Source organism: Triplophysa dalaica, chromosome 3 (assembly GCF_015846415.1).
Source record: "Triplophysa dalaica isolate WHDGS20190420 chromosome 3, ASM1584641v1, whole genome shotgun sequence".
NCBI classification, from domain to species: Eukaryota; Metazoa; Chordata; class Actinopteri; order Cypriniformes; family Nemacheilidae; genus Triplophysa; species Triplophysa dalaica.
Genome location: NC_079544.1, coordinates 2,951,084 through 2,974,911, shown reverse-complemented (window position 1 = coordinate 2,974,911; position 23,828 = coordinate 2,951,084). Strand labels below are relative to the sequence as shown.

The 23,828-nt window shown below is 36.9% G+C and overlaps 3 protein-coding genes across 7 annotated transcripts; all 3 read right to left on the bottom strand.

Annotated features, from left to right (window-relative positions):
* Window positions 1-841: 841 nt before the first annotated feature.
* Window positions 842-6,213, bottom strand: pdcd10b (programmed cell death 10b). The gene is made up of 8 exons (XM_056743973.1): window positions 6,055-6,213; window positions 5,309-5,469; window positions 5,110-5,163; window positions 2,537-2,654; window positions 2,244-2,370; window positions 1,647-1,725; window positions 1,399-1,481; window positions 842-1,294 (listed from the first exon to the last, which is right to left on the bottom strand). Exons 2-8 carry the CDS (start codon window positions 5,396-5,398, stop codon window positions 1,213-1,215), a joined length of 633 nt encoding a protein of 210 aa, XP_056599951.1. The 5' UTR covers window positions 5,399-5,469; window positions 6,055-6,213; the 3' UTR covers window positions 842-1,212.
* A 362-nt stretch (window positions 6,214-6,575) lies between these two features.
* Window positions 6,576-15,516, bottom strand: golim4b (golgi integral membrane protein 4b). Of its 5 annotated transcripts, XM_056743915.1 has the most exons (14): window positions 15,126-15,516; window positions 13,985-14,059; window positions 13,775-13,824; window positions 13,601-13,687; window positions 12,848-12,998; window positions 12,494-12,576; window positions 12,318-12,401; window positions 9,051-9,093; window positions 8,757-8,975; window positions 8,489-8,562; window positions 7,783-7,893; window positions 7,420-7,473; window positions 7,252-7,341; window positions 6,576-7,152 (listed from the first exon to the last, which is right to left on the bottom strand). In XM_056743915.1, the coding sequence occupies exons 1-14, from the start codon at window positions 15,310-15,312 to the stop codon at window positions 7,114-7,116; spliced, it is 1,347 nt and encodes a 448-aa protein (XP_056599893.1). In that variant the 5' UTR covers window positions 15,313-15,516; the 3' UTR covers window positions 6,576-7,113. The 5 variants fall into 5 exon arrangements, with proteins under 5 accessions (XP_056599893.1, XP_056599889.1, XP_056599891.1 ...); XM_056743911.1 differs by having other exon boundaries at window positions 8,757-9,093; XM_056743913.1 differs by having other exon boundaries at window positions 8,489-8,544; window positions 8,757-9,093.
* A 669-nt stretch (window positions 15,517-16,185) lies between these two features.
* On the bottom strand, window positions 16,186-20,455 carry ptx3b (pentraxin 3, long b). Its single transcript, XM_056743925.1, has 3 exons — window positions 20,172-20,455; window positions 18,359-18,877; window positions 16,186-17,878 (listed from the first exon to the last, which is right to left on the bottom strand). Exons 1-3 carry the CDS (start codon window positions 20,296-20,298, stop codon window positions 17,265-17,267), a joined length of 1,260 nt encoding a protein of 419 aa, XP_056599903.1. The 5' UTR covers window positions 20,299-20,455; the 3' UTR covers window positions 16,186-17,264.
* Between the last annotated feature and the right edge of the window lie 3,373 nt (window positions 20,456-23,828).

Here is a 23,828-nt window from a genome sequence, read left to right as displayed (position 1 = left end):
CTGGAATTGGCCGTCACATTTCTTATGGTTTGCTGGTATATGCCCTAATACAAATACAGTCAAACCAAAATGTATTCGTAAACCAGATATTGTTTGTGATATTTTTACTATAGTGGATGAAAGACACTGTAGTTCATTTATGTAAGTGAGGATATCAAAATAAAGTAAACTGTGACCCATTATACCCCAAAAGTTTTTTATCCAGTGGACTACCGGTCAGATTCATAAAACTTTGGGAACAAATTATTCAGACACTTTGAACTGACCATGTTTTTCTTAAGTGTTTTACATACACCTAATTTTTTTGCATTGCTTAGCATATCATACACAAGTTTTATTTAATTGTGAACTTAAATGTAACAGCTACTCAATCTAATTCATTACATTTCTTTTTATCAAGGTTAACTGACATTATCAAAATGAATTTTTTCTGATACCATTTAACTGAGTCCGTCATATATTTTAAACATTTTTTTAAACTAAAGCGGATAAACTGTTATAATGTGAGAAATGTAAGTTCCATGTCGGACAATACTTTTGGCCACAACTATATATTCTCCTTTTTATTATTTAATAAAATTATTATACAAGTTGGTCTAAACAATTAGATTATACTCATCCCAGTACACCCCGTTCTGTCTTTAGACAGACATTACATAGATCATTTAATATCCACTTAAACACAGGGCGAGTCCAAGGCCTCTTCCATTAACTGTGCTTCTTAATGTACATTACAGAGCAGACGTCATAAAAGCCCGTATTGAACTTCCTTTGTGCATCTCTTGGGATTTATTCAGCGAATAAACCAAAAGCTCCCAGGACAGAGAATATTAAAAACGTCAACATTTGGAAACTATTTATTGAACATTTATAACCAAATATCTGTTAAATACATAATTTCTCATTCTTTATGCCTCTATGTCAAAGAATACCAATATTTACACTTTGTATATGGAATGTTGCGTGACACTTTAAGGCGCGAGTCTTTTGGCTTTCATTTGACTGGAACAACAGCGAGAGAAAAGCTAATGAAGCGGAGTCGTGAAATCATGATTATTAAGTAAGGAGAAAATTTACATTTTGTCGTGAACTCCTCGATTCCAAGTTCCTTCAAATGAAGCAAAGTTTATAAATTATACTTTTAAAAAGACAAAAAAATGTATGTTACATTTATCTGCTTTCGCATCCTCGCATACATCACAACGTTGTCTCCTATGCGACAGTTTTGAAGGTTTGCAGTATCAAGTTTGTTTGATGGATAAGCCTGTTGGCACTGATGAAGACGTTTATTGCCCTGCGAGTCAAAAAGAGAAAAGTCTTTGCATAGGATTGTCATAAATCAACAAACAGATGTCTATTAAACAAGCATTATACATCCATCACTGCCCGCTTGCTTACTTTCCATCCTTGAAGTATGTTTTCAGCGTATCACTGAAGCTCTTGGAGTACTTCACAAACTCCTTTTTTTGGTGTTCGAGAGCCTAGAAAAAGATTTCCGGTATCAACCGCTTGTATTTAGAAAGCTATCCGAGAATGATAAACCTCAGTCATAAAAATCTAAATCCAATGGCTATGAAAGTCAGATACACTTCTGCTCAAACTTGCTGGCTCTACGAAGCCGTTTCTGAGAAGTAAAAACGACTTACCCTGCGATTCTGATACTGATATTTCTTAAACACATTGTTGACTGTGTCCAGCAGTTCCTTGATAGCGCTGGCTATGTCTCTGTGGAAATCAGTGGGAGGTCAGAAGTGATGAATACATTTATGAACGGTGTATCGTCGACTCAGCAGTCAGACTGTGGAGAATCGCTAGATAATAGAGTCCAGTCCCATTAGAACGTCTACAAATCTTTCACATTTTGGCATCTGCAGAGGTCTGCGCATCCGTGTCATTGTCAGCTATGTGAGACTGCGAAGTCGATTTACTGCTGGCTCAACCGAGTACAGCTAAAGCTCTAGACTTTATGCAAAGCTATAAGGAGGAAAAATCCATAGGCTCCAAGAGATTCAGACTGCAGTTAGTGGGTGATCATTACTGTAGTAAGCACTACTAAGTAATTATACAGCAAATACTTTCATCTTAAGTGACTTGCGTGTGGATTTGTAACGTGACGACTCCCCTGGAGAAGCCCGAGGCTAAGCCTCATGCGCTTTATAGGGTTGTGACCCAAAAACATAAAACTCTTTTATTATTTACTCAATCTATTCAACTGTTCCTTCAACGACAAGGAAGATACTCACTTTATGGTCTGTAGAAAGTGCACCCTGTCGTTGATCTCGTACGGGATTTTGCTCAGGATTTTTTTGAGAGCTCTTGCTTTCTCGTTCAGGTCGTGGAATTCCTGCTCTGGTCTTTCGATCATGTACTCTGAAACATGTTAGAGGCGGACACACTGTCTTTTTACACACCGCCCGGTTTCATCTCTTTATTTGCAGATCTTTATTTCGAGTGTTGCCGAAGTTCATTATAGAATAACCCAAAATAAGAAGGTATTATAGACCGTATGTAGCAGAGACAGATGGTGTTGTCTTACCCTCCACATCCTCTGCTGCCATGCGCAGAAGTGACTCTGTGAAGTTGATCTCCACATTCTTCTTCTCCAGTATCTTCATTATGATGTCCTGAGTGAGTCCTGGGTTCTCCTTCTCTGCCTTAGAAAGACGCCATGGAATAAAGGATATTACACTCATGTCACAGACTAAATACATTGTTCATCATGAAAGCACAGAATATTTGGGACTCTGGACCACAAAACCAGTCGTGAGTAGCAAGGGAACTTTTTAGTAGCAGCCGACAATACATTGTATGGATCAAAATTATTACAGAATTTTTCTTTTATGCCAAATATCCTCAGGAAATTAAGTAAAGATTATGTTCATCAATATATTTTGTACATTTTCTACTGTTAATATATCAAAATGTTATCTTTCGGAGTGCATGCAGCAAAATGGCGAACGAAAAAAAAAACAGAAACACGTCTACAAACTTCACTCGGTGCTGCCCGCTCTTTGGGAATTACCCACTCAAGTTTGGTATCGACGTAAAGCTTAAAATTTCAAAAGCTCTCATGTTCATCTACACACCACCACATCATTACAGCGGTGATACAATAAAGAGAGTTAAAACAAACCCGTTTCTTCTTAGCAACGGGTGGCAACAGCGCCTGGTGTGGACATCCTTACAGGAGATTTTCTCAAAATTTAGATTTTTTGCACCCTCAGATTAAATAGTTTCTCGACCAAGAGGCGACCTTCCGATCTCTCTCGTGAAGCCAACACAGAAGTGACTAAAACTGCAATTCATCGACTGGTTCCAAAAGAGAGCTGAATCTCTTTGAGCCCCATGTTAAAATGGGCAACTTTACAACAGAAAAAAACTTGTTTACAGCCTTGTACAAAAATAATGTTGTCAACTAATAATAGCTTATTTTACCTTTCATGACAACTGTAAGAGGGGGAAATTCTTTATAACTCATCCATTTTACTTCTATTAAGCCTCAAAATTCAGCAAATTAGGTTGAGTGACAAGTGGTTTCAGCAACCAGCTGCCTGAGCTCCATCCACGTCACGCTTCCTTGCGATGCGCAGCTAATATAGGTGCGACCGGCTCCACACATTTTAACGAAAACAGCTCCACTGAAGCCTATGAGTGACGTCACGCACACTGCATCCATGTTTTATACAGTCTATGATCTCAACCAAATACAGGGTTTATACAGAAATCATGGAGTTAAACGTAATACTTTTAATAACCTTTTTTTAAGACTCTTTCCATACATTTTAAGACCTCATCACTACTTTTTAATCGGTTACATTGGCAAAACTTTAAAGGGCTAGTTTCCCCAAAAATCATCAACCCTCAGGTTGTTTCAAACCTGTATACATGTCTTTGTTCTGTTAAACACAAAGAAAGATATTTGTAAGAATGTTAGCAATTTTCAGTTCTGGAACATCATTTATTACTATAGTAGGAAAAGAATACTTCAAATCTTTTTTATTCTGTTGAACTCTGACGAGGCACCATTAATTTTGTCCTACTATGGTACTTGATGTTCCAGAACTCAAAATAACATTCTTCCAAATATCTTCCTTTGTAGTAATCAGAACAAAGTAATTTGAACAAGTTTGAAATAACATTAGGGTGAGTAAATGATGACATCATTTTTATTGTTGGGTTAACTGTCATTACAACTGTTAACTATTTATTATATACAGATTGTAAGATCTGTTTAAGACTAAACAGTCTTAGTTTGTGATGACTCCTTATTAATGCAACATTATCCAGAAGGGTGTGAACGAATCACAAGATAATTCATTGAGTGACTAGCCCAATTCAAGGTTTATATGACAAAGAATCGAGGCTACGCTAATCGCCTTTCGATACATAGACGGTAAACCTCTCGGTTATTCCAAGTGACGGTCCTCAGCCATGGTTCCACTTCCAACTCCTCATCCTCCAAAAGTTTACACAAACTTGCATTTTCCCATTAGCCAACGATGTTGTTTAACAACCAGGTGTTAATTGACCTCCCACTATTCGCCTACACAATAATACAATTCTGGCAAACTTTAGCATATATCCTCTTAGGACAAATATGAAAAGATGATACACAATTTAATACACAATTTTTTATACTTTTTTAAGGGCCTTAATTTTCTCAAAAATTACTAAAGTTGATAAATAAATTTAAAGACCCCGCGGACACCCTGAAATAAAATCATTTCCAAACAACCCATACATCAATAGAAAGCTTATTTATTTAGCTTTCAGATGATCAGATGAAAAAAAATATCTATTTAGAAAAATTCACCCTTATGACTGGTTTTGTGGTCCATAACATTATACTGCTTTCGGATGTTTTGGCATTTCATTGAGGAAACTGAGCATAAGAATTGCACAATATATCGCCCAGCCAGAATACATTAATATAACTACAATGTGATATAAATCATTTACAGTAAAGTTATTATCACTCATCGTGAAACTGGTTTTTGGTCATACCGCCCAGCCCTAGCACTAAATTCCTATAAACACAGAATTATACCATCGCAGAACTGGCATGAGTGATGGCATGTCAAATCAAATGGTGATGCGTCATGATCTTACTTTTATAAATGCCGCCCGCAACGTCTGTGCCGCTGACAGATTTATCCTTTCCAACTGTTAAACAAAACAAACTTTACATCAGACAATACACAATTTCATGCATAAATCTCTGTTGCGTAACGACATTACCATGCAGACATGTATTACTGAATGTACACATAAAGCACTGGCCATTCATACATCTGATGACTGCCGTTACCTCGCTGAAGACTGGATACATGACTGCGTATAATGTCATAGAGACTATAGAATTGGTCTCAGCTTCATTCTTTATCTCTTCCATTGTCATCCTCAATGGAGAGCCCACCACAGGAACAAATAGGCAGTGAAGCCACACAACTCTCAGATTCCTCAGGAGTCCTGCAACCCATTTAACAAAATAATAAGTTAAAATGTACACACGAAAAACACCTTTAAAGTAAATCTCGTCAAATCATTCACTGTGTCTCATCACATGAGATCGAAGCTCTGTATAGGGGGACGCTGCACCTGCCTGCATTACACCTGGTTGTCTTTATTAATGTTCCAATCCATTGTGCTACAATATTCATTCACACTGTTGTGACAAGTCATGTACACCTCGACATTATCTTATACAACCTCAATTCACGAAAAAGCACGACAGACAGTGGAGTTGTTAATGGATACGGCTGTTAGTTTCTTAGCATGCTATCCCGACCATTAAAACATGTAACAAATACTAATGTCATGTAGTCTCGTTATTATAAGACACAAACATTATTCTGTTATCTTGTGAGTTTAGGTTCTAAACGTCAAAGAGATTTTTTTACAGGACTCTTTTTTAAGGCAAATCGAGCTTTGCTTAACGCTACTGCTCAAATGTTTTCCAGAGTTAGCATTCAAGCTAACTCACAGCCCGTTCAAGTAAACAGACAAACGTCTGACGAGGATATTATTTAATAGATACAGTTTATATAGAAATACCTCTTCTTCGTCTGATAATCCCACAGTGCAGAGGCAAGCACTGAAAGCTTTCGTGACGATTAGCTAGACAACTTTAGCTTTATATTTGTTTTCAACTTCGGAAGTCGGAAGTTTTCTGCTCGAACTGCGAGAAAGTCGACGACTTCCGTCTCGGCGGCCAATCAGATTGCACGCACTCTACGCGAATAAGGACCTCTTTTTAACTATATTACGCTAAGAGATATATTTTTATAGGTTTATTTACAAAACAACACAGAATGTTTAGTTTGGATATTAAAATAAAGCAAACAGAAGACAAAGGGAAAATACGAAAAGAACGAAAAATTTTGTCTGTGAAAATATATTTTCCTCTATTTTTATATTGATCCTCCATGTTAATTTATTCCTTTATTCTATTTGATGTTATCAATGTAAGTATTGGTATATATTTGTATACCAGTTCAAAGTAAAAACATTTTTAAACATTAAAAAAATCATTTTATTTATTTATTTACCTGATGGTACTGCTTAGAGTTATATAGTGTACTTCATAGAAAAGATATGCATTCTTAATTCATTTAAAATGAATGAAAAGAAAGAAATATAAAAAAGTAATTCCCTCAAAAGAAAAAAAATCCTTTGAAAATTGTTATCAATAGATTTCGCAAAGACACTAATGAGGGATATTGTAACAAAAACAGAATCACTTACAGTATACGTCATTTAAATAAAATGCCAGTCATATTGTCCTATAGTAAGAATGCATTGAGGTTTTGACAATTCAACAAAACCTTACAACATCATTGGATGTGCATTAGTAGTCACTTCTTAAAAGTTAGTTATTACGGTTGTATTTCCAGTTATGTTACTTGCAAAAAAAACTTGATTTAAAATAGGGTGTTCCGGCATAGAGTGTTTTGATGTTATAAATTCAGTATATTTAGTAGGTTTACTGAAAGTCAAAAATAAGGTGCTAAACCACCCAGAAGACAGATAGATCCTCTTCACATTTCAGAACTGGTTTCCTTGTTCTTCATCCTCTTATATCACTTTTTTGGGGAGCTTTCTTTCCGACCGGCATCAGTTTTTGCCTCTGTTTATGGTCAGGCTATTATGGCCCTGTAACAATTCAGTTTGAAAGTATTATGACATGTATCATGTTGCATGATCAAAGTACAAAATGTATAGTGTTTAAGCCATCTTGAGCATTTGACGGACCTCTGTTTCATCATGCTCGGTGTAGAGATTTTCTACGTTGTCCTCCTTATCTGCTCTCTTCTCTCGGTTATGCACCGAGTCCTCAACATTCTAATGGAGGTTACAGGGCGGGTGATGAATTTTTTATCTCTTTGTCACATCAGTCAATCAATGCATGTGTTCCCTCACCTCATCGTCATATTGTTCATCAGGTTGGTCCTCCTGCTCTGGACTTCCTGCCACCTAAGTAAACAAAAACAAGATACATTTATAACTAAAAAGCCACCTTTGTTTTTAATTGCGTATTTGCATTTTTTATGCAATGAAAGTAAATGGCGACTGAGGCTTTAAACTGTTGGAATGTTACTAACAAAAGACAAAATAAGTCGTATGGCTTTTGCCTTCTGTCAGATTTTACTACCACTATTAACAATAACTTTGTGAGTTAACTACAGACTTTTAACATAAAATACATCCCTACAAAAAAAGGTCAGAGGTCAGTATCACTGCATGCCATGAATAAGCGATGAAGAGCTTTTCCTGTTCACTCACCACAAGCTGCTCGTCCTCTTCAGGCCTGTCCTTGTTCACATTGCTCTTGTACGGTGTGTCTTTTGCTTCTCTGAATTCAACTCCATTCAGATTCATGTTCAATTCAAAGTTCTGCACATAGGAGTCATTGTAATAGAAAATAAAACCCATTAAAAGACACACAAAAATCTCAATTAGTCATGAAACTCAATCGTAGTATTGATTCAACACTAAGGGAAAATATGTGCATTTCAAATGACACCAAAGGAGAATATATTGTAGTATACTGTAGTTATTCGGCTTAAGTTTATTATCTAGTTTATGACTCTGTATCCAACTCGTTCGTGCAGGGTGCAAGTGGACCAAATCACATTTTTGATACAAACCTAATTTGTTGTAGTGTGAACACAAGCATCAATCTTTTCAAATCAGATCTGGGACGCTTTCATCTTTAAGAATCGGCTAAAAAACACATATCTTCATTCAACACCTGACCAATTAGTTCTGACTTCTGTTTCTTTTCTACTCTCTCTATCCTTAAAGAAATACAAAATCCTTTGCTTTGTATACTGTGGTAGGCTATATGAGACCAGTATTTGCTTATGTTGTTTCAATTGCTTCTATTGTTTACCTCATTTGTAAACCTCTTTGGATAAATACGTCTGCTAAATGACTAAATGTAAATATGATAAATGAGAAATAAATAGATACATTATTACACACCCACCTTGTCATGATGTTGAGTGTACTCTTTGGCATCATCTTGTCCATTTATAACGTGATCTGCAATGACAGCGTTCCCTGCATTTCAACAGAAATATTCTTAACAGAAAAGTAAACAATGCTCACATTAATGTCCTATATGAATGCAAAATCTGCAGAAATAAAGCCAAAACGATACAAAAGCTCATAAGTAAACTCGACTATATACACTTTTGTGTCACAAAGCACTTATCTTAACAAAATATGGAAAAGCTCCAAAATATTTTCCTTACCAACAGTAATAATTGGATCTGAAGGCCAAAAATGTCCTTTAGTAGTGTGGAGGGGCTCCGTCTGTATCTGTTTCTCCAGGGTTTGGCTTAGCGTGTTGTGATGGTTAATGCCCAGCTCTTCTGGGTTTGATAAGGAATGTTCCAGCGCTGCCTTTTTACTCTCATCCTCTCCTTCTCTCTCCTTTGATGTGCTCTTTTCCTCTTTCTTTCCTCTTCCCTCTGCAAAAACATCGATTTGATGAGGCTGCTTCACTTCCACTTTGGTCTCATTGTTATTTTCAATTTCCGACACACCTTGAGGGGAAAACCCTTTTCCTTTTTCCTCAAATCCTTCCACCTGTAAAGGAGAAACATCCGTATGACCAAAGTGTGGAGCGGCCTGATAATAATATACAGGCAAGCGTTAACACATTCACTCGGCCTCATATCTTTCCAAACCTTTCATTGTAAAATTCAGCAGAATGTCCGAGCTGTTGTCTTTCACGCAATGGGGACATAAAAGGACATAAAATGCCCCATAAAACTAATCCTTTTACACTATAGACTGAATCACATGTTTGTGTCAGGAACAGAAGTTAATAACTGAAAATCACATGGTTACATTTCTGTGATAATGACATTCAATTTTAACTTCAAGTGTATGACGGCACGGCTTTGATACTGTCTATAACTTCATCCACATAAGACACAAAAGTGAGAAAGTGTTGAACTATATTTGATTTACTCATGCAGGGGTTTAACAGATTCGGAAACGGCCCTTTATACTGTAGCACCTTGGTCACCCCAAATAATGAAGAACCACTGATGCACCAAGATATGGTGCTATATAGATCTAAAAGTGGTTCTTTCTTTCTTTCGTAATCATAGGGAACCACTTTGAGAACTATAAAGCACCATATCTTGGTGCTTCAGTGGTTCTTCAGAGGTTCTTTGGGTTGATCGAGGTGTTATATAGGACCGTTGTCATGTAAATAACGTGTTAAACCCCTGTCTGGTTCTTCTATATAGCACCTCAGTCATCCCATAGAAACCCCTGAAGAACAACTGAAGCAACAAAATATGGTTCTATATATGTTCACCAAAAGTGGTTCCCCCATGATTACGTGCCAAGAACCACTTTTGGTGCCATTTAGCACAATATATTAAAGTCATTTAATGCCGAGGTTTTCAAACTAGCCCTGTGCCCTTTAGATAAAAACTTGAACTGCAGTAAGAAGTGAGAATAATTGAAAAGAGGATTAAGATTCGGGATTAAGCTATTAGTAATGTGAGAAACATTTACACTCTGAAAATAAACTGCTATATAGCGCTATATATATATATATATATTTTTGGTGCTTCAGTGGTTCTTAAGCGGTTCTTTGGGATGACTGAGATGCTATAAAGTGGTCATATGGGGCGAATACATGTTTTTCTGTGTCTTTGGTGTGTTATAAGTTGCCCATGCATGCAAAAATGAAAGTGTCAGAACAAAAGATGCATTCAATCTAAAATATCTAGAATGCCCACCCAGACCTGCCTGAAACGCCTCATGTAACAACACAAATCTACGTCGGTTCGTGGCATGATTGACTAAGACCGCCCAAATGTATACACAAGTAATGTGGGCGAACCTGTCAGTTCAATTGCTTTCGTACCTGATGTTCGAAATATTGTAAGAGGCGTCACATTTCCGTCACACGCTTGCAGTGTTCGACCAAATAACTGGTTAACTGGCCAATCATAGCACACCTCGCTTTTCAGAGCGATGAGCGTTTCAGAGAGGCGGGGCAAAGAGAAGATACAAACATGCACGGTATGTGGAAAATACAGCGTTTTTGATTGCATTACATCTAAAACAAACACTAATATTCGATTTAGCCGTGACATATGACCCCTTTAACAGGTTCTTTATATGGAAACGGGGCTATTTGGCACCTCGTTCCCCCCAAAGAACCTCTGAAGAACCACTGAAGCACCAAGATATGGTGCTATGTAGCACTAAATTGGGTTCCCTTACGATTCTATTGTCTGTTGTAAGCTAATCCATCCATACCCACTCACAATACAGAAAGTCTAATGACGTTTATGTCATGTGCATTACATTTACTGATGTACCTGATTTGGCTTTATATCCAGCTCCTCATATGGGCTGTGTCTGTGCTTTACTGTCTTCAGTATGGGGCTGTAGTTGGGCTCTGTGGCAAATTTATGATTTTTTTCTGCTTGTCCTGCACTGGAAGCTTTATTGAGATTCTCCTTTAATCGCCTCAGCTCATCCACCTGAAGCTTTATTCAAACACTGAATAATGACGGAATTAAAACTTCTGAAGTGATACTTTGTGATGCATGGGCTGGGTAATAAAAGTCATATCCAGTAGCCTGAGACCTGACGCTATTGGACAAAAATCCTAAATCAGCACAGAGAGACTCTAAAACAGCCATGGAGAGGTGGTGAATTCCTAATGTGAGATACTAAATGTTATATATATTCAACCTTCATAAATAATTGTTATAATTGAAATGGCAGAGTTTCATCTGTTTTTGTTAAAGAGGTCCTGCAAATATCAGTACTTTATAAAAACTTCAAACTTTACTTTTACAAAATACAGCCGTATATACGGCCAGAATTGAGTTACAATTTGAATTTTTATTTCAGTCTTTCTGAATTAACTTTTTATACTGTTTAGGTTAAATTATCCTATTTGTTTCATTCTGCGAAGTACGAACAATATTTCTCCCACATTTGAAATAAAAAGTTTGCATTTGTTTGCAGAAAATTTAAACTGGAGAAACAGGTCAAAATAACAGAAAAGATGCTCTGTATCTTTTCAGACCTCCTACTGAAAAAATATTCACTTTTAAGCAACACGACTGTAATATTTGTACATGTATTTAGGAAAAGTTCAAAAATATATATTTCCCAGTTTTTCGTGTGTCTTGCTGTCAGTCTTTCACATTGCTGTTTGTTGACTTTATGTCACTCCTGAGGTTTGATTTTGTTGAATTCAACACATACCGGACTGGAATGGTCACAATACATCTAGAAATGCTGATAAATAAAAATTGCAATGGTCTCCTAATTATTTCCGCAGCTGTTCAGTAAATAAACTATCTATATACAGTATTAAATATAGCAATATAATATATATTTTATATAATGCAATGTTACTAAAAAGATGATGTTTGCAATGTAAGGTTAGAGCGAGCAGTTTTAATATTAGTATGTGTGTCACAGAGGCACTTGGTGTTTATTATGTTCAATCAGACATCAATGTTAAAATATTATGAGCAACATGCATCATTCACACAGGGTCAACCATCAGGGTGAAAACACATCTGTAGTGATTACGCCTCAACCTGCACCCGAAGGCATAGAAAAAGATCTGAAATATGAGTACAGAATGCATAAAAAAGGATAGCTACTTTGTTATATACATGTTAAGGTTTAGTACAGAGATCTGTGTTTAAAGCAAATTGCTGGCAACATATACTAGAGTTGTTCTGTTGCATGCTGTAGCATGCAGAATGCGATGTACTCAATGAACCAAAAGCATCGGTCAGAGGTGAACTGAGCATTACCTGCGCTGCAACAAGTGCATTTTTATGGTCTTCTAAAGTGAGTGTTAGATGATCTTTGGAAGCCCTCATGTTTATGTGCTGTTCCTGTGATAGTGAAAAAGAAAAGGATTGGCCAAAAGAAGAATACACAGATACCATATGCAAATGTAACCCCAAATAATATTACATATTCTGACCCGCACATCGAGCAACTGTGTGTAGATGTCTTGATGAGCTTTCCTCAGTTGTTTGTTTTCCACTTGAAGGTTGTACGCATTCTCTGTGAATGAGAAACCAGCAAACGTGTGAGGTGCATTTTAAATGGACAGAAATACATCTGAACCTTAAATCCAGAGTCTAAACAGAGCTGTATGTAACAATTCTGGGTGCCATAACTCTGTATTGATCTGGGCTCCCTACATTAATAATTCAGTCAGTAATATTGTGGGTCTTCTGCACCTTTGGACCCTGTAATTGTTTCTATTTTTCTCCAGTAAATAAAGCCTGACTCTCAATATATAAATAATATTAATATCACTGTGGGTGGTTACCTTTTAATCTTGATATTTCATCTACTTTCTCTCTCTGCAGGTCATCTAGTTCCTGTCTGTGCTCATCCAGAATACGCTCATGGTTCTCTCCTTGATTCTGGTTCTTCTTCTGAAGTTCATAGTATTGCATCTTTAAGTCTTCATGCTGGGACTGACCCAAACACAAGACAAAAGAAGACATTACCCCAGGAAAGAATTATTATTATGTTTGACATCATACTCTTTTACATAATAATAATGTCATAACATCCTACTTAAGTATTAGGGTATAAACGGTAAAGAAAACTGTAATGTTACAGAATTTTACTGTTATATTTTAAAGATTTTTTCAAGTAAACTCTGTCGTTCTACCAAATTGTACTGTTTTTTACAGATTACAGAAATTACGGTAAAAATGTAAAATTACGGAAATAGAGTGCAAATTTACAAGATGGGTGTAAAATAACATGAAAAACATGTAGTTTTACGTGAGAGAAATGTTCCAGAAAATTATTGTTTTAATTATTGTTTAAAGTGTTTTTAAAATACGGTAAAAATGTCAAATTACAGAAGAAGACAACTAAAACATGTAATTTTACGTGAGAACCTTTCATTTTATTTTCTGCCACTCAGCTGCCAGAATTTTACTCTTTTTTACAGGATGTTTTTACAGTGTATACTTACAATTGATAAATTACATTTCCAAAGCAAAAAATTGCTTACAAAAGCTTCTAAAATGCTTTTCGACAATGTCCATTAGTAAAGCCATCTCACCTTCAGTATTTGGTGCTGTGTCTGCATAACATTCAGTCGACTGGTGGAATCTTGCTGTTTCGTCAAGAACCATAAGTTATTATACATCTTATAAGCACAATAACAGCATCTCAGTCAATTCTGTCATTATCTTACGCATTATAAGTAAGCTTACGCCATGTGTTTAAGCCTCACCTTCTCTTTGTTGAGAGCCTTTTGCGATTCCCTCTTAAACACAAGGAAATCTATGAAGTATTGAGATTCAATATATGATTTATTAGAGCAATGCAGAACACAGCAGTATGTCGAATCATTATATGTCATTATCATTATCAAATCACATCCAGATTGAGTGGCTTGTGTATATAAAGAAATCAATGCTTGTGATAATGAGCAGGACATTACCCTCTTCAGACTTCTTATGCTCCAGTCTCTCTTTCTGAAGAGATTTCTCCAGTTTAGAATGATGCTCGTAAACCACTGAAAGGACACGAGAAGAGAGAAAGAGACTCAGAGAGTAAATATGAATCTAGCAGCCTTTTGAAACGGCACAAAGGCGTGAAAAATCTCAATGTTGTGTTACACAATGTTTCTCAAAGAACCCCATTCAAAAGTTTAGAGACAAGACACCAAATGCCACTGACTGATAAAAAGCAAATAAAACCCAAGGACGTTGGGCTGCAGCTTAGTTAATAGAGCTTTGGGTTAGGAACGCAAAGGTTGTGGGTTCGAATTCGAATGTAAAATCTGTGTGTGACTCAGAAGAAGATATTTTGAAGAATGTTTCGGTGGTTTTGTGTTCAACCTATAGTCAATGGGGTTCAGTGTTACCAACATTCTTCAAAATATGTCATTTTGTGTTCTGCGATAACTAGTGCGTTTTTTTTACGGTCTCAACAAAATAATATGAATAATGTAGTATTCAATGTAAGACATGTTTTCTCCTTATATTATTATAAAATGGTTCATTTTTATAAGGGTTATTTCACCCAGACGTGAACTGTAAACATTAGTTTATGAACCGCAAATAATTGTATTGACTTTAACCACCATTACAGCGATAGTTCTCCCATAAATAAAAATCCTATCATCATTTACAAACCCGCTTGTCATTAAAAACCAGTACGACTTTCTTTCTCCTGCAGAACACAAAAGATATTTAACTGGACCCTTTTAACTTGCACTGGTTTTGTGTCCATACAATAGAAGTGAACGAGGTCCAGTGCTGTTCTGTTACCAACTTACTTCAAAATATCTTCTTTTGTGTTCTGCTGAAGAAAGAAAGTCATATAGGTTTGAAATAAAAGTCATACTGGGAGAGTAAACGATGACTGATTTATTTTAGGGGTGAGGGGGTTAAGCACTTTTACAAGGACTTATACAAGCTGAAAAGTACAGACTTATTATAACAAATTGGTAACAATTTACAATAAGTCAAATAACATGGTGAAATGAACAATAAGGAGTATTAACGAACAGCTTAGTGATTTGCTGGCATTAGTCATTGAAAACACAAGAGACTGATGTAAAGAATGCAGTGCTTTACCTTGCAGCTGTGCAGACAGTGACTCCTGATGCTGCTGGTACTGTAAAGCCGTCGCCTCCGTCTTTTTCAGCTCTCTGTGCATCTCATACGAGATCATCAAAGCACACACTGTCCCACAGATGAACAGGAGAAGTAAAAAAGACTGAAAAAACCTTCTCTGTCGACTCGAACAGATTCCTTTCCCCATCTATTTCTCCTCTCGAGTACAGACTATGTGCCATGTAAATGTATTTACTGCGCACAATGATCCGTCTGTTTATTTTTCTATAACTTCTGTCGGAGCATTTTCCCCCTCAAGTTCTTTTCAGGCTTGCTCTTTTCCAGACGGAAAATGTAGGTCCGGCTGGCTATGAATAGACTGTTTTCTAAACTTTCATACGTGTCATTGAGAAAGCAGCATCATTATAGTTTGTGATGGTCAACTCCTCCCTTTTGACTTGGCTACCACCCAGAGGTCAGTGCGCAGACGTGCACATTTCCTTTCATGGTCGGAAAAATGAAACATGTAAAAGAAACAGTTTTATTGTACATTTGAAACTCACTCAGTCAATAATGTGCACATTTAATATATTTAACATGGTTTTACACTGATTAAAAAACCAAGAACCATAGGAACATTTCTGTTTAACAAATGGTTTGGAGAGAAAAAAACGGGTAGTTGTTTGGGTAACCAAAAATAGTTTTTCCATGGCAATTGCTGTGGAAAACCCTTTTAAAGATTGTAACCTTGTGTTTTGTAGAGGATTTTTAGTTTTAACACCATTTGTAACACTTTTGTTTTTACATCTAATAGCTGAACATGCGAGTAGGTCTATTGTTAGTCTAGGGTTTTTTAATTTTAGTCTTGGCACGCAAAGGGTGCAGCTAGTGCATACGTTTAAGAATGACTAATATTTTAGATTATACTATATAGATAATATAGGTGATATATAGAAAATATACATAAAGTTGGAATTTGGGACTTTTGGAGTCATAACATGATTCTCATTTCTTATTAAATAGTTCTATAAAATGTGGTGAATTATAAATAAGAAATTAGTTAATGACCCAGACTTTTGAATGGTGGTGTATGTTATATACAGTGACGTTATACACTCTTACAAAAAGGTGCTTCAGAAGGTTCTTCGATGCCATTGAACAGCGGTTCTCAAACTGGGGGCGGTGGCCTCCTGGGGGGGCCAATGTGGTTCCAGGGAGGCCACAGATTTTGTGGCATTTTAGAAATATGGATATTTACCATAAATTTTGTGCATTCAAACATCTAAAAGACAACGCCCCCTACCAAAAGAATTGATGTTTTAGCATTGTTTAACTGAATATTTTCTTGGTTTAATACAAATGTGAGATTTTAAGTCTTTATTTGGGGGGCCGCAAAGCAATGCACTCTACTCAAAGGGGGCCTTACAACAAAAAGAGAACCACTGCCATAGAAGGATCTTTTGGTTCTATAAAGAACCTTTAACATCCGAAAAAAGGTTCTTCAGTTCAGATAATAAAAAAAAGTATCAGAGAACCGTTTGCTGAATGGTTGTTTTGAAATCCATTTGATGTGTTATTTCATGTTTGAGTAGCTGGGACTTTTAAGCACACGCCTTGCTCGAGGTTATTTTGATCTGTTTGTGGTCAGACTGGAGGAACTGGCAATACAGTCAAATTCCAGCAACACATATGCAGCAAAAAGCCAAACGAACATTGTCAACCCCTGCTAAACAACACGAGAGGAAAAATCTGTTTCAAATTACTGGTGAACAATGTAAACAGTCATGTCCGACACGGATCAGTCCAGACTCGCCCCACCTCAAATCATTCAAATGTATGTTTTGGGACAACAGAAAAGCTGTTCTGCTATTTGTAGCTCATTAATAAGGCTAAGTGACCCAAACCACTAACATTTATTAGCTTTCGACACTTTCAACAAAATTTTGTGGCGTGTCAATGCAATTGTTGCAATATAAAACATTCTATTAAAATGAGTTTTGTGTCCACTGTTTTAAGTTTTGATATCAGCTCCCTCTGTTTGGAATACGCATCTCCAACGCAGTATTATAAAATAGTGAGGTCAATACAAAAACATTGATAACATACAATATAAAACAACTTAATGTACAGAATTGAGTTATGAGAATATAGAGTTCGGTATCAGTTGACATATTGAGCTCCTCCATGTGGAATGATCTCTGACACGCCCCATCCGATCACATTCCCACGAGTATCACATGATCCCTCCGGATTGGCCTGCTCTTTAATCCTTTCTGGCTCCAGCACATGGTCCCACACGTTCACCCCTGTCATCTTTCCGGTGAAAGCAACCGATGAGTCCAAATCTTTATAACTCCCCGACCGGCTGTGCTCCTGTCCGAGCAGGATGAGTCCATCTCCGGGCAAAACGTGGCCCTCGGCTATGCCAGGGACGCTGGCCACTTTCTCTCCGTTCATCCACAAAGAAGCCAGTCCCTGTTCTGAGCTCCATGCGGCACACACGTGTACCCACTGCCCATCTGTTACTATCCCATCAGCTTCCACTAGATGGGTCTCACCGCCCACCGTGAGCATCAAAGAACGCTTTGCTATGAGAAGCTGGAGCTCTTGTGGGATTTTCTTAGTGCCGTAAGAGAAGAGCACAGTTCTGTTCAGTGCTTGGGTCACCTTTGCCCACAGGCAGATTGTGAGTGACTGTGAGAATGATGTGGATGGTGTCACCTCTGCAAAGATGTGTTTGGAACGCATTGGAAATAAAATTGCCATTTCGCAGCCTTAAACAGAGAAAGAGAGAAAGACTTTTATTATGGAGCCGACTCAAAATGTGTTTTTAAAGTCCCAGTGAACCCGCAGTTGCGATCGTTTTTACTTCTTTATTTTGACTCGTTTCCGATTGAAATTGAATTTATAATGAGGAAAAATAGTGGGAGTGGCTTTCTTCCCTTTCTGGTTTATTCTTTTTCTTTTGTTTGGATTTATAAAACAGCCATTGGATTTTGAAAGGGAGGAGTTTACGGATGCTCCGCCCAAGCAGTCCAACATACGTCATCTAAGATGAATAGTCATTACAGGAAGGAAGTGCATGTTCAGATTTTAACTAAGGATTATAAGGGGAACAGAAATTTGAAAAAGGGAACGACCCATTTTGATAAACTACTTAAAATAAACGCTGCAATATTTCATGAAAAACAGGCATTACCATTTTTTATTTCACTGGGACTTTAATCATATTGGTACCTTAAGCTAAAACACACCTGAGGGGAGAGAGCGGTGTGCGTTTGCTCTTTGGGAATGAGCCAACTGCATATGTATCATTTGAAGGGTTCTCTCGAGCTTCCCTCCATCCGTACCGCTTGACTCTTGCTCTTTTGGGTACGCGGGGAAAGCTTTCATGTCCACCTGACCCAAACCTGCTCTGCTCTCAAGTTTGGTGAAGCGGGTGGCTTGGTTCCTGGCGAATTGGATGAGCTGCTCCAGTTTGTCACTGTTTTGGGCTTGATACTTATCTGCGACCTCTCTGAGGTGCTTCACGGCTTGCTCCAGCTTGCGGTTCATCTGCTCGTTTATACATTTGCAGGTGTTCTCTATGGCTTGGACGCATGCTTTGTTGTTGGAAATGTGCTTGAGCTCTTTCCGGATGACGTCCACATGCCCCGCCATATCTTCAGTATGTTGCAGGAGCATGTTGTCTTTCATCTCAGAGTTTTCCAGCATGGTAAACAGGTTATTCCAGCGTGTGAGGTCCTGTGATTGACAGGGGGTTTGGCTGGGTCCTGCAGTAAGAAAATGCATATTACGCACATGATGTGATTTCAGTCGGCTATTAATCTTTAAAATGGAAAGAAAAAGCTGCACTAAATCGGGTGACGGGGTAATGAAAGATTTGGATCTGGAAAAAATCTGATTTTCCCTGAAAGAGAAAGAAGAGCAATTTTATACAATCTAGCAACCATTTTATAAGATTGCTTTAATGATAACAGTTCCAGTGGCTAGTTCAATTGGTCCCTCGGTACGAGTAGAAATTTAATTAATGATGTTGAGATATCCACTAATCCAATATCCTTTCTTCTCTCTCACTATTTTTTACTATTATTTTTGCCGACCCACTGTTATGTTATTGCTGGACATTATGGGAGTTATTCTGAGAGCTTATTATCATGAATGAATGAGTTTTGTATTTTTGTATGATTTTTAGATTCATATTGAGCATTGATGCAAAAACAAGTTCATGAACATGAATTTTGAGTGTTTTTGCTAAAAATAATCCAACGTTTTTGATAGTTGATTGAATATTAATAATGTAAAACAAAGCTATTACAAAATGTAGACATGCTAAAAAAACGGCCAATCCTGTGCATGTTGAGGGGTTACAATTTCGATAAAATAAGTTTAAAAAGAAAACACATGTTAACGCTCTGTGTTGGAGACTTGAATCTCCCGAAGGTACAATTCTACGTTTATTCACACATCTGGCAGATACTTTCATCCACAGTGACTTCAAGGTGAGGTATACATTTAATCGGTTCATGCATTCCCTGGAAATCAAACCCATGATTTTGCTGTTTCGACCACTATGCTCTTCTGTTTATGGTAAATGTTTTGCTGTTGTTTAGCACTGGCGCAACAACACTATAGTAACTAAACTAAAAAATTAAGAACCGTGTGATGCTCATAAGCATAGACTAGTTCATTTGTCCAAGCTCCAGATTTGCAAGATAATGTCAATGACAAATTTCATGACACCTGAAATTACTTTCTACATTTTTTGTAATTTCTAAAAAGGTATTTGAGTTGTGAAATGATGCTTTCAGAGTACTGTGCATTACAAAACATATCATTCAAATGCAGTTAAGTAAGTTTTTGCAGTAAATTGAAATTAAATCTTCAGCCTTGTAAATAAAGAAGCTTGACGCTTTTTTAAAAAAACGTATAGAATAAAAATATGGTGCACGAGGTTAGTTCACAAATTAGTTGACATTGTGTTTCTTAAATGAGAAGCACACATCATTTCGTGTAACAATATACATAAACAAATAATGAACGAGAATTCAAAGACAGCATACTTACTTGGCTCACCAATAGAGATTGAGTTATAATAGGAATCTTGATACTCCTCTCCATATTCATAACTAAACACATTCCCACTCAAAATGCAGCACAGACAGAGGGCCAACGCAGCCCCGGGTGCATCCATTCTGATTTTTATGCCGGTGTGTATGTTTGTCACAGTCACTGAATGCAGATTATTTGTTAGAAAATCAGATGTTCCACAGCCGCTATCTCCCTCGTGGCTTCTTCCTGTGTTGATACTGAACAATCCCTTCACCTCCGTCCCTCATCGGGCATTAGATCGGCATGGAAACCCACTGAGCGCGTGTCTATCCAAGCAGGTTCTTTTAAACAGAACTCGGGGAAGGAGTCTCACAGTGTGAGTAATGCTTTGCTGGAGGTGGGCAGTGTGTGTCATGTTCTGAAATGTCACAATCCCTGCTGTTGGCTGAGCAAGAAATCGTTGTGGGGTGTGGAAAAGAAATGAATGAGAGGGGCTGGGTCTCCCCTTCACTTAGAATTCTGCCTCAGGTCAAGGAACAAGGGTTGGAAGAGGTACTTGCACAAAAAGATGGTGTAGAATAGAGTCTTAAAGATAAGCTTGAACCACTATATGTTTGATGACAGTATGCATATAACATGTCACAATGATGGGCTGATGTAACTTCATAATGCTGTTCAGCAGATTAACACACTTGAGCTTCCAGCACTTTTTAACTGGTCCTGTAAATATTAACTTTGGTTTTCTTAGAGCGTTAACTTTTTTCTGACTTTAGTTTAACTGATTGTTGAAAGAGAAGAAAGCCTTTAAGAACCAAACCAATTGAGTTACTTTGAAATTACTTTAAGCGTAGCGACTCGCTTTTTAGAACATAGGGACAAACTATTAATAACAATCGACAAAGAGAACCATACAAAATAATCCATTTATTTAAAGAATTTATGTCTCGGCTAGTTTTCAGAGATTCATGTATTGTGCATTGTATTGCCGTTTTATTCCATACCAATATGGCATGTTTTCCTGCTATACGTGTGATATTGTTGATTTAACTGTATAAAAATGATATAATATAAAGAGATACTTGACACAAAATTTGAAAATTCTCTCATCATTTACTCACCTTAGCGTTGTTCTAAATCTGTAGAAATTTCTTTGTTCTGATGAACACAGAGAAAGATATTTGGAAGAATGCCTATATAACCAAACAGATCCCCCCCCCCCCCCCTTGACTCGCATAGTAGGAAGAATTGCATTAGGATATCTTTTTGTTTGTTTGTTCTGTTGAACACAAAAGACATTTTGAAGAATGCAGGACAGCAAACAGTTCTGGGATTACATTTAACTACCTTTGTAATTTTTATACTATGGTAAAAAGAATTTACATTTTTGGGTTCAGTATCCCCATAATATAATATAAAATAATACAACATTAACATAACATAATATCAAAACATTATACTGAAAACTTGGAAGACAAAGCAAAAACGTATGCAGTATTATGGTGATAAAACCAGTTATTTGAGAACTGTACATGTTCAAAAGTATGTTTCTCAGTATATATCAGATGTTGTCCATTTTGAATGTTCCACCCACTGTTCACGAGTAAAGAGAATTTAATGAAAAGTAAGCAAATAATTTATTGAAGGGTGGACAAACTTTTGTAAAACAGAGCCACACCACATAGAGTAATCTCCCCAGTCTGGGGTGTGTCTGTAGTTTCCAATATGCTGTGTTTTGAGAGTGACAGAAATAGCATTGTTTTAATATGAATTTAGTGTCTACTCTGGTGTTTGGCATGTATTTAAACAAAATGTTGTCTGGGACTTTGGAATAAAAAAAACGGCAAAAATTAACTGCATTTATTTGTACACTTGTTTTGAACAAAGATTGTCATGATTCTCGGTGTGGGTGAGGTGAGACAGAGGACCCAGGTGCAGACAGGGAGGTAAAGGGGTTTAACAAGGGTTTAAATAAACAATAAAATATAAAACAAACACCCACGAGGGGGTAACATAACAAAACACGGAACAAGAACAAGGACTGACTAAACTTGGACTTGACATTAAACTACAATAAACTAGACTACATAACATCAGGGACCAAGAACTCAACCACATAAGATAAAAGACTAACACAATGATCAAGCACAAGAGACACGATGTCAATATAAAGGGAACAAAATCAAGAGGGGACAGGTGCAGGGAATAAACTAATAAACACCAACCAGGAAACAGTAGGGCAGGAACAATGACAAGACCGGGGCGAGAGAGAGCAACAAATAAGTGCCAAAATAGTCTCTCTCCAACATAAAACAAGAGATCCTGTCTGATTCCACCTCAAGACCAAGTAATACCTGACATAGTGAGGCGGAATCATGACAAAAGACATTTTTATATAATGGACTAAAATCTCAGCCAGCTAAGTCACTTCCGCTCTCATAGCGCTGAGGTAATTTGTCAACAAACAATAAAAAACGTTCAAATTTCAGCATACCGAGGGCACCATGGCTGAGCATTGCCTCTGTGATCAAGCTTTGAGAAAATACTTTACAAAAGTTGAACGTTTCGTGTCATGTACCCTATGTGGATCTAGCTTGAAAGCCTTTCCCCCTTTGGGTTGACGATGTTCTGTATGATGTAATATTTGGATAACTCGACTCACGTCATTGACAGTAATGTTGAAGCGACCGAGTGAAAAACATAATTGTACCCTGTGGACTCTTTACGCACGCCAGATGTAACTGAGCTGGCTGAGACAAAACGCGGAAGCATAGTTTAATTTGAAATAAAGATAAATTATGTTGCCATTTAATCAATGCATGAAAAATATTATTTTAATGTTCATTTCAATGTCATTTTCACATTTAATAGACATTATTTTACTCTCCTTTTCTTTTTTACTCAGTCTGGCACATTTAGATGTGTACAAAGTCAGCGGCACAAAGTTTTATTGAGCTAAGGCGCGATGCTTAAATCATGAATTTGTTCCACTATCAAAATGAGCTTTCACCAACCAGACAGCCTGACCCCTATGAACTTGTTAAAACTCATTTTAAACTTCAAGTTTTATTGTTTCACAAAAGAGTATAGATTAAAAGGGGCAAGTTGCTAAAAAATATTTCTGGTAAGTAAAGAAATGTAGATAAAAAGATAAAAAAGTACAAAGTTATTTTTTACGTGCAAAAATATGTTTTCATTTGTTGTGATTGACCCATTATTGTAATATTCACACAACCAATAAGTATTTTAATTTTTTTATTCTATACTGTACTCAAAAGTGCAAACAAAAATATGCACATATACTAAACATATGCTCATAAAAAGCAACCTTCATGAATGCATTGATGTTTATACAACGGTTTGGGATCCCATAAACAGAATGGATTTTTTAAGACTTTCCTTAACCAACTTAAGCAGTGTCTGTTTTCCACACTTAAAAACGACAATTAGAGAAATTCTTAGAAGCAGTCATTATGCTGAATGTTTGTGAAATCACATCAGTGTTTTATCATCTGCTGCCAGAGCAGAAGCTGAGATTCATTCTCCTTATTGTTCCTGAGAGTTTTACCTTCATGTTACATAGAAATCTGTGATCACATGTGATTGTGAACTGGTTCAGGACTCAGAACAGAGAGCTCTCTGTCAAAATAAAATTGAGAACATGTGGCGATGGAA

Coding starts and splice junctions, on each gene's coding strand:
- pdcd10b (XM_056743973.1), bottom strand. CDS start 5,398: ATGACAATGGAAGAGATAAAGAATGAAGCTGAGACCAATTCTATAGTC. Junction 2,655..5,109: donor TGCGGGCGGCATTTATAAAA/GTAAGATCATGA, acceptor CGTCTTTCTAAG/GCAGAGAAGGAGAACCCAGG. Junction 2,371..2,536: donor GGCAGCAGAGGATGTGGAGG/GTAAGACAACAC, acceptor AACATGTTTCAG/AGTACATGATCGAAAGACCA.
- golim4b (XM_056743911.1), bottom strand. CDS start 15,312: ATGGGGAAAGGAATCTGTTCGAGTCGACAGAGAAGGTTTTTTCAGTCT. Junction 13,825..13,984: donor GCATAAGAAGTCTGAAGAGG/GTAATGTCCTGC, acceptor AATACTTCATAG/ATTTCCTTGTGTTTAAGAGG. Junction 9,094..12,317: donor ATGCACTTGTTGCAGCGCAG/GTAATGCTCAGT, acceptor TCTCCTTTACAG/GTGGAAGGATTTGAGGAAAA.
- ptx3b (XM_056743925.1), bottom strand. CDS start 20,298: ATGGATGCACCCGGGGCTGCGTTGGCCCTCTGTCTGTGCTGCATTTTG. Junction 18,878..20,171: donor AATCTCTATTGGTGAGCCAA/GTAAGTATGCTG, acceptor TTCTTACTGCAG/GACCCAGCCAAACCCCCTGT. Junction 17,879..18,358: donor ACACCGCTCTCTCCCCTCAG/GTGTGTTTTAGC, acceptor TCTCTGTTTAAG/GCTGCGAAATGGCAATTTTA.